The sequence below is a fragment of the Haliaeetus albicilla genome, chromosome W (assembly GCF_947461875.1).
Source record: "Haliaeetus albicilla chromosome W, bHalAlb1.1, whole genome shotgun sequence".
Taxonomy (NCBI): Eukaryota; Metazoa; Chordata; class Aves; order Accipitriformes; family Accipitridae; genus Haliaeetus; species Haliaeetus albicilla.
In genome coordinates this window covers 16156122-16170929 of record NC_091515.1, presented here as the reverse complement: position 1 = coordinate 16170929, position 14808 = coordinate 16156122, and the positions used below count along the sequence as shown (strand labels likewise).

Genomic DNA, 14808 nt, shown 5'->3' with positions numbered 1-14808 from the left:
CATCCTTTTTAGGAGCAGTCACTGAGGGGCAGCCAATCCTGAAAATTAGCTGGAAAACAGATGAGCCTGTTTGGATTGATCAGTAGCCGCTAAATTCTGAAAGGCTGCTAAAAATACAAGAGTTAGTTGAGGACCAATTGAGAGCGGGACATGTTGTTCCTTCTACTAGTCCATGGAATACACCAATATTTACCATTCCCAAGAAAAGTGGGAAATGGAGACTGTTACATGATCTCAGAGCTGTGAATGCAGTGATGCACAGTATGGGAGCCCTGCAGCCAGGTTTGCCGTCTCCAGTTATGCTTCCAGAAGAATGGGATTTGTTAATTATAGATCTAAAGGATTGTTTTTTCACCATTCCCTTGCACCCAGATGACGCTGAACGGTTCGCCTTTTCGGTACCATCGATTAACAAGGCAGAGCCCTATAAGAGATACCATTGGGTCGTGTTACCGCAAGGAATGCGCAATTCCCCCACGATGTGTCAGGTGTATGTGGCCTGGGCATTAGAGCCTGTAAGAAAGCAGTTTCCTCAGTTACATTTTGATAGCGGGAAGGAACTTGCCACAGGATGAAATTTTAACTCAATTGCAGGACATCTTAAGCCATCGCGGATTAATAATCGCTCCTGAAAAGGTGCAAAAGGCAGCACCTTGGAAGTATTTGAGGTGGCACATAGATGCTGGCAATGTTAGAAATTTCAATGGTACATGATGTCCAGAAGCTTGTGGAAGATATCCAGTGGGTGCGGAATCTTTGCGGTATCACTAATGATGATATGGAACCTCTGGTAGAACTCTTGGGTACGAGCGCACGTGCAGATGAGAAACGGGAAATGGCAGAGCTGACCAATTGGTTGCAGCGGCATGGGAGCCTCCTCCAGGGAATCGTTTTCAACAAGCACGGCAATCACATGCGTTCTTACACCAACCCGCTAGGATGTTAGCAAAGCAATTTGACTTACCACTCACTGATGCCCAAGGTATCGTTAAAGCATGCCCCGATTGTCAAAAGGAAGGGCTGGGCTTGGGCTGTGGGGTTAACCCACGAGGTCTCTTGCCATTACAGTTGTGGCAAATGGATGTCACCCATGTCACGTGGTTTGGTGCAAAGCGTTATGTGCATGTGTGTATTGATACCTATCCTGCTGCCATGTGGGCCACGTCACAAACTGGAGAAAAGGCCTTACATATTGAATGACATCTTCACGCTTCTTTTGCAGTGCTGGGTGTGCCTAAAGAAATTAAGACGGACAATGGCCCGGCCTATGGTTCTACACGATTTGCTCGATTTTGTAATTTGTGGGGAATTCACCATGGTACGGGTATTCCACATCTTCCCACAGGACAGGCTATTATCGAACGGGCCAACAAACCTTAAAGAGCATGCTGCAAAAACAAAAGGGGGGAACCCAGGGCTTACTCCCAGAGGAATGATTGGCCAAAGCCTTATTTGTGCTAAATTATCTTAGATTGACAGGTGATCACAAAGACCCACCGATGGTAGTGCATCATGCTCTTTTAGAGGCGGAAAGGACGCAACAAAGTACAGGAATCAGGGTAATGTATAAGGACCCAGAATCCGGGAAATAGTGCGGACCAGCAGAAGTAAAGCTTACTGGGAGAGGGTATATGTGTCTGCTTACAGATCGAGGCCTTCGCTGGATCCCGGCTAAGTGGGTCAAGCCATGGCTTCGCACTGATGCTGGACCCGGAATTGTCCCAATGGCAACTGGGACGGCAACGGCGGGTGCTGGAGCCACTGATCCGACAGATTCTGACTAACAGAGTATTACACTTTAGAGGACTAGCGGATATTGAGTCCTTCAGAGAGGTTTTTAGAACAGCGTGCCTTATTGTATATAGAACTTGCTTTAGGTAAAAAGTGTGTTAAGCATAATTTGGTTAAACATAGCGTGATTACGGGAAGACAGTGTGAGGTAAACGTAAAAGTTAGCTAAAGCCAAAATTAGGGGTAAGGTCTATTTCCATTAATAACCTGGGAACGAGGTTGATTGTGTTTCCACAGATACAGGCCCACGATGGACTCCTGTTCGATTTATATGACCATCATCATCTGGAGCATCATAGATGGTGTGGCAATATGAATACCACCTCAGTCAAAAACTAATGTATAGGTCACCTTGGCTAACATAACAGGTCAAGATTCTCTGTGCACCGCAACCGCATCATAAAGCCCACGAACCAATAGACAAGATGGCTATGACTCGTGCAGCGCGCCTGGCCAGCGAGCGCATGCGTCATAGATTGCAACCGAGGCAGACTTTTGGCACCCGCTGGCCACATGTGCTGAAACCCGTTCCTCTGCAAATGTATAGATACCGGGATTTTCCGAAGAGCATCGGGCTGGTGTACAGTGAGGCCATCGTTGCCTCTGTGGGGACGCCCATGGAAAGCTGGCACCTACCGATTGCTGGGCTGAGTTCGCGGAGCAAGATGGCACAAGAATGTATGGATGGTTCATCTTCCTCAGAGTCCTCATGGTCTGGGTCATTAGGGGTAACGGGTTGGCTCAAAGAATTATGGGCATTATTGTAGTTATTGTGATTTTAGCTATTGTAATAATTCTACCTTGTTCAGCTTGTTAAGGAAAAATGGCATCCCAAGTTATTAAGCAAGCCTGGATTGCTCAAAAACAAAAAGGGGGAATTGTTGAGGATTTCTTGGCTGGGCGAAGGCATGTGAGCAATCCAGCCGTTAGGTGGGAACGAAGCATAAGTTTACAAAGTGCTGGAGCAGACAAGGACGCTGTGTCCTTGTACGCTGGGAAAAAGGAAGATAAGAAGAGCCTGACAAACAACTCCTGGATGCCGAAGAATGAGATAAGTAACTGCTGGACACCTCGTGAAGAAGCTTGCACAGCCAATAGAGGATAAGATAGTGTTGCGTGAAACGGGGTATTGTACCAATTAGAGTATTGTATAAGGCGCGTGCACAAGCGCATAAGGTATATAACTGTGTCAAACGTTGTAGTAAATGGGCTTCACTTGATCACATTGGTCTGTGTGTGATGTCCCCTGTGGATCCTCCGCAACAGATCTCCTGTGCAGGTCCCTTGACCTTACTTTCTTTTATGGCAAAACCAGCTTTCAGAAGAATTTGGATTATTTTCTTCCCTTTCTCAAAAACTTCTTTTGCCGTGTTGCCCCATACGATGATGTCATCAATGTACTGCAGGTGTTCTGGAGCTTCACCTTTTTCCAGTGCAGTCTGGATTAGTCCATGGCAAATAGTGGGGCTGTGTTTCCACCCCTGGGCCAGTTGATTCCAGGTGTACTGGACGCCCCTCCAAGTGAAAGCAAACTGTGGCCTGCACTCCACTGCCAAAGGAATGGAGAAAAATGCATTAGCAATGTCAATTGTGGCATACCACTTAGCTGCCTTTGACTCCAGTTCGTATTGAAGCTCTAACATATCTGGCACAGCAGCACTCAGCGGTGGCGTGACTTCATTCAGCCCATGATAATCTACTGTTAGTCTCCATTCCCCATTAGATTTCGGCACGGGCCATATGGGACTATTAAAGGGTGAGTGAGTCTTGCTGATCACTCCTTGGCTCTCCAATTGGCAAATCAGCTTATGGATGGGGATCAGGGAGTCTCGGTTGGTGCGATATTGCCGCCAGTGCACCGTCGTGGTAGCAATTGGCACCTGTTGTTCTTCAACCTTCAGCAACCCCACAACTGAAGGGTCTTGAGAGAGACCAGGCAGGGTAGACAGCTGTTCAATCTCCTCCGTCTCCAATGCAGCTATACCAAAGGCCCAACGGTACCCTTTTGGGTCCTTGAAATACCTCCTCCTGAGATAGTCTATACCAAGGATGCACGGGGCCTCTGGGCCAGTTGCAATGGGGTGTTTATGCCACTCATTCCTGGTTAGACTCATTTCAGCTTCCAATACGGTTAGCTCTTGGGATCCCCCCGTGTCCTGGTTTCAGCTGGGATAGAGTTAACTGTCTTCCTAGTAGCTGGTACAGTGCTATGTTTTGAGTTCAGTATGTGAAGAATGTTGATAACACACTGATGTTTTCAGTTGTTGCTCAGTAGTGTTTAGACTATAGTCAAGGATTTTTCAGCTTCTCATGCCCAGCCAGGGCACCTGACCCAAACTGGCCAACAGTGTATTCCATACCATGTGACGTCCCATCTAGTTTAGGAACTGGGAAGTGGGGGGCAGGGATTTGCCGCTCGGGGACTGGCTGTGTGTCGGTTGGCGGGTGGTGAGCAATTGCCCTGTGCATCATTTGTACATTTCAATCCTTTTATTACTGCTGTTGTCATTTTATTAGTGTTATCATTATCATTATTAGTTTCTTCTTTTCTGTTCTATTAAACTGTTCTTATCTCAACCCAGGAGTTTTACTTCTTTTCCTGATTTTCTCCCCCATCCCACTGGATGGGGGGGAGTGAGTGAGCGGCTGCGTGGTGCTTAGTTGCTGGCTGGGGTTAAACCACGACACCCTGTCACACCAGAGATACAGATGGGTTCTGCCCCTTTATATCTTGATGGCATTAAGGTGCATTGTGCACCAGTGTCTACTAGAGCCTTATATTCCTGTGGGTCTGATGTGCCAGGCCATCGAATCCACACTGTCCAGTAGACTCGGTTGTCCCTCTCCTCCACCTGGCTGGAGGCGGGGCCCCTCTAATCCTGGTTAGAATATCCGTTACTCACTTTTCGCACATGTGAATCAGAAGTCCCTTCAAGAGGATCAGAAATGAGATCAGCCCATCTACTGCATCCGGGGGACTGCTCACGGGAAACCAGAGCAGCAGTTTTCCAAGAAGAATCCTCTTTTCTGGTTGCTTTTTCTTGCAACTCCCGTACCCATGCATCCAAGACTGAGGTAGGTTTTCCATCCCACTTCCTCATGTCCTCTCCATGGTCACGCAGGTAAAACCACAGGTTAGCCCGTCGTGTGTACTTTCTCTCTCCTCTCTCTTGGGCAGAGGAATGCTTACTCCCAATAGCTGCGATGCGGGCCTGTACAGGTGAGGAGGAGGACATATCCACTTTGAATTGCTGGAACTCTCGGGACAATTCCTCTACAGCCAAGACACAGGCCCGTAGGGAGGAAGAGAGACTTCCTTCGTATTGCCGGAGTTGGACAGCCAATTCATCCACCGTTTGTCCATAGCCTTCTTTCCAGGACATTACTGCCAATGAGTTGGCATAGGTTGGTGGTGCACTTCGTAGAAACTTCTGCCACATGGGTTGTGTGCATTGGACTTCATCTGGATCTGTGGGTGACTGCGCATTTCCTGGATCGTTATAAATCACCTCCAGCACGGCTAATTCCCTCAGGTACTGGATACCTCTCTCCATGGTGGTCCACTTGCCTTGGTGACATGTAACTTCATCCCTGAAGGGGTATCTTTCCTTTACACCTGACAGAAGTCGCCTCCAGAGGCTGAGGACTTGTGTTTTTCTCCCAATCGCCTTGTCGATGCCCCCTTCCCTAGACAGAGATCCCAACTGCTTGGCTTCCTTACCCTCTAATTCCACACTACTAGCCCCATTATCCCAGCATCAGAGCAACCAAGTAACAATGTGCTCACCTGGGTGGCGGCTAAAATCTTTTTGCATGTCACGCAACTCACTCAGGGATAGAGATCGGGTAATTATTTCAGGTTCTGCCTCTTCCTCCTGTTCTCGTGATGACCCTGGTTCACCTTCATCCCTCACTAAGCGAACTGATTTCTTTGTGTGTTTCTTTTTCTGTACAGGGGCGACTGATATTGGCACAGGTTGGTTCTCTGGTTTAGCTGCAGTATCTGTCACCAGGATAGGGTTAGCCACGGTACCTGTTGTCGTGGTAGGGGCAGCCACGGTGCCTGTTGTCGGTATAGGGGCAGCCACGGTGTCTGTTGTCAGGGTTTGGGTAGCCACGGTGCCTGTTGCCCTGTTTTCCATCTTTTCCCCCTTTTCCCCCTGAGGGTGCTGCCTAATATCAAGCAGTGTTTGGTAGATACTGGCCAGGGCCCAGCACAGTGCAGTGAGTTGTACGTCTTTGGAATAGCCACCGCATTTTTCTTTCAAATATTCTACCACTTCATGAGGGTTCTGTAGTTGTTTGGGAGTGAACTTCCAAGCCACTGGAGGTGAGAAGTTCTCTAGATACCTGCCCATATCCTCCCACATGCCGTGCCACCCATGAATATCCAGCTTTGGGGCAGATCTCTGGGTGGTACTCTTAAAGAGCCTTTTTGTAGCCCTAAACAAGACCTGAAACATAGTCAGGAGGCATAGCACTAACAGCACACTGGCTTGCGCATCCCAAGGATATCCAAAATTCTCAAAAGCTGTTGTAATTAGTCGGAAGGAGAGAAGGGAGGGGAACGGACGGGGGGAAGTATCCCCCCCTGACTTCCCCATGGATTGGGTGTAATTACCAATAAAATCCGACAGAAGTTGCCCAAAGTATGGGAATGATATCACTGCCTCATACAGATTCCAGCTTAACCTCATGACCAGTGATGTAATCATTTCACAAGTCGACATTGCCCAGTATAGCAAAATAATACTCCCAATCACTCTCCCAGAGATGAGATACGCAACTACAGGCAATACATAGAGCATATAAGAACTTACAAAACGCCACCATGTAAACAAATGAATCAACATTGTGACTAACATCTATTTATCTAGTATAAGAAATGCGTATGACAAATTTGTTTCAACACACTCTGGCAAGATCTGTCGTTATCTCAACCCTCGTGCCCCACGTTGGACGCCAAAAAGGACTGTTGTGGTTTCAGCCCAGCCGGTAACAAAGGACCACGCAGCTGCTCGCTCACTCCTCCCGCCCCCCCTCCGGTGGGATAGGGAGGAGACGGAGGAGAGAAAAGAAAAAAAAAACCTGGAACCTCGAGGGTTGTGATAAAGGCAGTTTACTGGGACAACACAAAAAAAATTACAACAACAACAACCGTACTAATGAAAGAGTATACAAAAAGAGTGATGCACAGTGCAACTGCTCACCACCCAGAACCCGACGTTCCGCCACTTCCCCCACCGAAAGTCGAGAGATCTCCCCCCGGCCCGCTCCCCATTTATATACTGAGCATGATGTCACATGGTATGGAATAGCTCCTTGGCTAGTTCAGGTCAGCTGCCCCGGCTATGCCCCCCACCTCCCAGGTTCCTGTAAAAATTAACTCTATCCCAGCTGAACCCAGGACAATTATATAGATTATATAAACTACTAGCATCTACTAAAGTTTAGAGTAAAGGCAAGCTGTCTTGTCTGCTTTTTAGGTAAGCAGTTTTCTTTTCCCAACAAATATCTACATTAGCCATCTCCCCTTCCCACCTGTTCATTCCCAGTTGACTGGCTAAAAGTGAACTAATCGACCATTTTTTTTCTTGGCTATTTACTTAAAACAATAGAAACCTGAGCTGACTTGGATCTATGGTTGCAACTTTAATATAAACAAAAGAACAGGTACAAGAAAAAGAATACAGAATAAACAGGGCAAAGTAAAGAGAGCACTAAGAATCCCTGAATTAAGGAAAAAATACAAATTCTGGAAGTAACTAAGGTTCTCAAGACATATAAGGATGAAGAACTCCTGGCAGTTCCATGACAGATCTGAACACAATAGTTCTGTCTGTACTATAATGGGCTTTCCCTTGGCTGTGCAGATCTTTAGCATCTGTTGTTGAAAACCCCAGGTGTATTGTGTAGAAAGGAGAGAAATAAACAGAGGAGAGGGAGGGGAATTTTTTTAGGCTAACACTATCCAACCATAGCTTGGATAACATTCACCTGTTGGAGGGCAGCTTAAACCATGACAAAAGCTGCCCAGCATTTCACCTTGTTTCAGCTAACAGGGGAGGTCCAGAAGGAGTTTGTGTTCTGGCCATCACAACCCATTCCTCGTTAATCATCTTTGCCTAGGAATGGTTTCTTTGGAACCTTCTGACAGAACAGCATCTGTGAACACATTGCATTGCTTATCACCACAGACAGGTCAGCCTAACCCAAGGCTGGCTGGAGCTGCTGCCCTTTCTGGCTATGCCTATAACAGCAAATCAAGTTATGCCAGGGAGCATTTCTAGGCTGTGGAATTTGTCTACATCGTGAAACTGTCAGCATGTTTTCTGGCATAGTTTTGACCCAGGCTTGCTAGCACTCTGCCAAACAGTTCCTGGGCAAGGTTCAGGAGTTAGCACAGGCCAGAGACCACTACCAATACAAAGTCTAGATGTGGCCATCCTCTTTCAGAGACTGAAAGAGTTTAAACGTATGGACAAAAGCTATTCCATGCCAGCTGGACTCAGTGCCAAAGGACAACCTTGGTATGTTTAATTTACTAGTACAGATGGATCCAGAGAAATCCCAAATTCCTGCAGTTTTGAGCCTTCTATATTGCCGTCTTCAAATCACTTGCTGCCTGATATATTACCAGATACACATTTGATTTTCATGCTAAGATGAGAAAATTTAATTTTCAATATTAGATTTACTATTCTCATCTAAAAAGGCTGTGTATTCTAAGCAGCAGCTACACACTGTCACCAGCACCTGAGAAAGGAATCTTGAAATAAACTTTGATGGGACTATCATACCAATTAAAAATACTCAGATGAGTCAGATGTGGCAAAATCAGATCCTGAAATTCCTGTGATGAAACATTTGCTACATTCACTGTCCTCTATCTCCACATGCTATTCTTAACTCCCGTTTTGTTGCTTCAGCTTTCACTACCTTTCTTCTAAACCAGTATATTTAGTGATTCTTGCATTCGTGCTATAGTCACTGCTACAGGATATTTCTGGAATATTGCACTGCCTCCACACTTGGAAGTTACTGTACGATTCCCCTTAAAGACTCCAATATCAAGGCAATTTTCATTCATACTGGTACTCCTACAGAGCCCTCTGACACACACACACAAAATTATATTATATATATATATTCATTATATATATATTATATATATTCATTTTAACTGAACCCCTTTTTACTGCTAGAGCACTGTTAGGGAGCTTGTAGAGCAAAAAACCAGGTGCCTAATGTTTATTGATTTTTTTTAAACTACTACTATATTTTTAATTATTGAATGATGAAATTGGATTTCCTCATTCAGCTTATAAAACCTAGTCCTCACTTGGTCCCTAAGCCCTATGACAATTTATAGAAAACAGTTGATGTGAAGACAGCAACATTTTGGGTATCAAATGAAATTGTCACATACAATTCTAGGAAGGATATGCTGACACAAGAAGCTCTCACACCGTCTTCTCTAGGAGGATATCTTTTATTTGTGTGTGATCATTGTATCTAGTCCATGAAGTCTACGGCTAGTCCCAGGGAAAAGCCATCTAAGCAGCAAAAGGCAGTGCAGTGTTCTTATTTGATATTTGCATCAAAGTGCTGTAATCAGATAGAAACTATGCAAATATTGCTGTATAGAACATTTATAGTTAGAACATTTTTGTATAATAAACAGATCAGAGAGGGAAAATTTGATTCTTGATTCCTCAAACAAAATTTGTACTGAAATCAGTTAGAAATCACTGAGAGTTCTGATCAAGTAAATTTTAAACAGGAGTTAAAGATGTGGCATGGATACACTGTCAGTTAAACAAATATGTTAACCTGTCTTTGTAAATCTTCTATTTTCTAGAAATCAGTATCTGCACTTCCCCCCCCCCCATTTTTTTTCCTATTCTAATGATTTGACAAATGTTAGCTAATAAATTCTACTGTCCAAGTTTGCCCATATTTTCTCTATAAGCTCTTGCATTCTGTTATTTCTATTAAATAATCGACAGTGTTTACAAAAGTAATGCAAACCTTTATGGCATCACAGCTGCAGGGTATACTGAATGTAGTGCTTTATACAGTGAATGCAGTGATAGATTTATAAGGTTAAACTTAATTTTATTTTCTGATTTGCACCTCTGAGCTTTTAGTAATTTTCTTTAGAGTATATTTTTGTCAGCATTGGTATTGACAAGCCATGTATTTTTTTATTTGACATAATTTGAAATCAAATTTGACATAGTTTGAAACCAAAATAATCTAATAGCCTTCCAGTCCCATCTCTTTAATATTACTAGCACAAACCAAATGGAGGAAAAATGTATTGCTGTTTATTATTTGACACTGTAAAACACCCTAAAGCCCTCTCATGGACTTTTATCCTATGCACCTATGTCCTGCATACAGACAAAATTCCTTTCCAAAACTTCTTATAGTTTCTGTTGAGAAATTAATACCTTTTTGGGTAAAATGCTTTTTTTATGGATTTCTCTCTTTTAAAAGGTAAAAAACCTGTTAATATGCTGTCTTTGTAATGTCCATACCAGGGTTGTCACATTTATAACTTGCTGTGAAACAAAATTTTGGGGCCAGCTGGTGGTCCTATGACAAGGTAATGTGCTATCACTAATGAATATAGCACTTGAACTCCGAACCTTTCTCAGTTCCAGTGAGAAATATTGTGGAAAGAAGGTGTTCGGCTCAGAAGGGAAAAAAACCCAAACCTTACAGTGCTTCCAGCAGGCTCTTTCTGACCATATGAAAAAGCAATAACGATAAGTACTAGAGAGAGCCACATCCTCCCTGACTTGAACAATAAAAGAAGACAATTCAATTCAGGTCCTTTGAATCCAAGAATAAGGCACCTCAAAGCAAGAAAAAACCTCAAACAAACAAAAGACCTGCAGGGCATCCCAGTATGTAAGACAGCACCTAATTCAACCTGTTAACCCTTGCTAGTTCATCTGTAATAATCATACAGTGGATTTTATTAAAAAATAATGACTTTGCTTCCTTGAGTGCCCATGCTGATTTTCAAACACTGACACACTTCACTGGTAAGCATATGAGAATCTTATTCTGAGGAAATCAGTGCTCCAAGCTCCAACATGCTTCAAGTTGAACACAAAGTATCATGCTGAAATGGCTATTAAACATGAAGTTTAAATGTCTACCCCAAAAAAACATGTACAAAATTGTAACTGGAAACATGTTGGATCAACCATGTCTCTAGCTAGGGCATTTTAGTGACTTTAATGGCATTATTATTTACACATTTATGCATCTTTCTGCCAGGCAAGGACAGTAGAACAGTGGCATTCCATGTATTTCTTCACTGCAGTACATGGAAAAGTAATTCAGTTCTGATCTCATCATTCAGAACACATTTTAAAGTTGCACTTCATTTCCAGTTTCTTCTGACTATTCAAACCTGTGAGATTTTTCAGAATGTTTTATTTCATATATGCTGAATATCATTTATCACATGATGTCACCAAATATTTTGCCAGTGATTTTGAAGGAAGTGTTATAAGCTCACGCATGTTTCTACTCAGAATTAACATCAAATCACACTCCCTCTGATTCATTCAGTTATATATTTTATGTAATATAAATGTTTTTTTGTAAATGTAGTTTGAAATAGAAATGGATATTGCAGGGGTGCTATTCATTTTAGAAAGACATTTGAATAATCAAAGTAAAGTAATAAAGTATAATATAGACAGGTGTTATATACAGATACTGCATATTAAGAACAATACAGCTGTCGATATAGCTTACAAGATGGGGTAATAGTGCTCTATTTCAGATTTTGTGCACTAGAATAGCTTTCTGAGATACTTAACTGATTTTATTAAGGTCCCAGGGGTGCAACAGTCAACAGATTTACTCTAGCAAGCATAACTGCAACACAATGCTCCAATGCAGAATACTCCATCTAAAAAGTGCAAACAGCAATAGTGAGCTGTTGCAATTTGAGTTCATTTGGCAATGACAAGGCTTTTTAAGAACTGGCATTAAAATTCTAATGGGAAAACTATAATGTGAAAACAATTTTATTGCTCCATTATAAAAAAATAAGGTAATGTCAATGTGAATTACCATGTGATCTCCAACATTGAAGTACTACAATGAAACTAGCATGTTATTGCAGTGAAAGCACACACATGACACATAGTATGTAGCACTGTTATACTCATGATAATAGTAAAAATCTAAGCTTAAAAACGTAGAGAAGTTGAGAGGCAAAGAGTCTGTGTTCCAGTTCCTAGAAGGCAAAGAACAACAAATGATTTGAGATATCAAGGGCTGCAGCCTACATAAAAAGACATGAATGAGATATAGCCTAGTGTCCTGGTTTCAGCTGGGATAGAGTTAATTGTCTTCCTAGTAGCTGGTACAGCGCTATGTTTTGAGTTCAGTATGAGAAGAATGTTGATAACACTGATGTTTTCAGTTGTTGCTAAGTAGTGTTTAGTCTAAAGTCAAGGATTTTTCAGCTTCTCAAGCCCAGCCAGCGAGAAAGCTGGAGGGGCACAAGAAGTTGGCACAGGACACAGCCAGGGCAGCTGACCCAAAGTGGCCAAAGGGGTATTCCATACCATGTGACGTCACATCTAATATATAAACTGGGGGGAGTGGGGGCGGGGGATCACTGCTCGGGGACTAACTGGGCGTCGATCGGCGGGTGGTGAGCAATTGCCCTGCGCATCATTTGTACATTCCAATCCTTTTATTATTACTGTTGTCATTTTATTAGTGTTATCATTATCACTATTAGTTTCTTCTTTTCTGTTCTATTAAACTGTTCTTATCTTAACCCACAAGTTTTACTTCTTTTCCCAATTTTCTCCCCCATCCCACTGGATGGGGGGGAGTGAGTTGAGTGGCTGCATGGTGCTTAGTTGCTGGCTGGGGTTAAACCACGACACCTAGGAAACTCTGGGAAATTCATCTTTGTGCCATATTAAAAACATATTCACTTTATCTGCTGTTCAAAACATGTTAGATGACCTGGTTGTATTTGATCCAAGCTTTCCCAAGTTTTAATGTCTGCCCATTGTTAAATAAATTTTTAAATTACTTGTATTCATGCACAAAAAAAATGAAAATTTTTGTTAATAAGGCTGTTACAAATATCTCACAAAGGAAACATTGCTCAAAATCTTTAAGCACCCAAGGAAGATGGCAAAGACCTGAAGCTTTAATTCCAGATCCCGCATTATTAAACGTTCTGCTATCCTCCCCTCCTTTAAGTGAGTATCATCCTATCACCCAAGAATTAGGAGATGTGAGCATCACCAGCTCCTGCATAAATAAGTTTTGGCTATCCTTTCTTTCTGAGGAAAGTTTGCAGAAAAGAACACCTATTCCCTGGCATCACACTTTCCTATACTTGGCATCTTTCTACCATCTCTGAGGTGTAGGCAAGAGATGAGGGGTTTTGTACACTTGGGCAATACAGCTGTTTCTCTTTCTGCACGTTTGCTTCCTCAGAAGAAGAAGGAAGAGGTTTCAGGTGATCAGGATGACAAAGATAACTGACAGAGCAAAAAAATTATGCCTTCTGTTATGCATCCACTATCATAGTTCCTACATGAATTCATATTTTTTGTGGGAAGAAAGCAGATCCTAACTGGTATTTCAAGATACTCTTTAATAACGTGTATCACTTTCAATAGACTATATATTGCACAGTTGTTTATACCTTACTGCAGATACCAATATTTGTCAACCTGTGTTATTTCTTAATGGAATTTAATTCAGAATATATACTCTGCTGTACTTCAATACCTTAAAAATACTGTCTACACTCTATTAGTCAAGACAGAAAAATGATGCAGGAAGGAATTAATTGCTTTTTCATTACTATGCCATATGTGTGTGTATATATATATAAAGGTTATGACATTCAGTGCAAACCTGCAGTAGCTTAAATGCTATCTATCAAACTGCTACAGCTTGCTTAGTTCATAGAATTATTATTTTTGGCTTACCCAAATCTGTAGCTTAATTCTTTTTTCATTTTTGAAAACTGTTTTTACTTTAAAATCAATCCCAACTGTGCTTACAAATGCAGATGTAAAGGAATCATCAGCGTATCGGAACAAAAAGGAGGTTTTCCCAACACTGCTGTTGCCGATAATGAGCAGTTTGAACATGTAATCAAAGTTCTGGTCAGATGTATCTTTTTGGCCATATCTGGAATCTTGAGCAGATGCCATCTGTAATTTAAAATAAAAAGAAATAGTTTATTGTCTCTTGTATCATATAAAACTGGAAACATTTAAATTCTATTGGAATTTTTGATAACAGATATGAATGAACTCCAGAATTTCACAGAGACTTAAGTCTTTTTTACAATTCTTGTATCCATGGTAATAGTTCCAGTTGCAAAAGAGGATGTATCAAAGGTAAACATCACTGGTGACTGGTACCAAAAAAAAAAAAAAAAAAAAAAAAAAAATCTAAAAATCCAGGACAGTTCGTGAGTATATCATTAAAAAAGATCTACTTTCAGAAAATGTGATGAATGAAATAGACAGTGGAAATACAGACAAAGATACTTCACATGTACAAGAAGGAAATAAGAGATGAATGCTGGGTTATGATAAAGGAGGTATATTTCCAAGCAAAAGCTTAATCTGTTTTACATCTGATAGAATTCTTGAACCATTTATTTTACTGTAAATATGCTGCAGTCTTTTGTAATGCCTATAACCTTATTCAAAACATTTTGCCATTACCAGCTTTCAGTTATCATACCATTAAATAGTGAGTTGGGTATATATATCTGAAATAAGGTCTTGATTTTTTCCAGTTCTCATCTCTTCTATAGTTTTAGAATTTGCAATGTTAATGCAACATCATCATAAGTGACAGTTGCCAATGTTTTCAAATTTTAGTCCTTAAAATACAGCTTCTAATCCATATAAAACACCTGAATAAGCACAGATTACTGAATACTGCTAAATAGCAAGCTTATTTTGCTCTAGAGTACAAAGATCATGGGTTCCA

General features: G+C 41.9%; 1 protein-coding gene across 1 annotated transcript in view; it reads right to left on the bottom strand.

Annotated features, from left to right (window-relative positions):
* The window catches only part of LOC138683500 (ras-related protein Rab-3C-like), a 177792-nt gene extending 163759 nt beyond the window's left edge, over nucleotides 1–14033 (bottom strand). The window contains exon 1 of the mRNA XM_069775395.1: nucleotides 13788–14033. Within this exon, the coding sequence (XP_069631496.1) occupies nucleotides 13788–14015 (228 nt within the window). The 5' untranslated portion in view covers nucleotides 14016–14033. The remainder of the gene's footprint in view (nucleotides 1–13787) is intronic.
* Nucleotides 14034–14808: the final 775 nt, after the last annotated feature.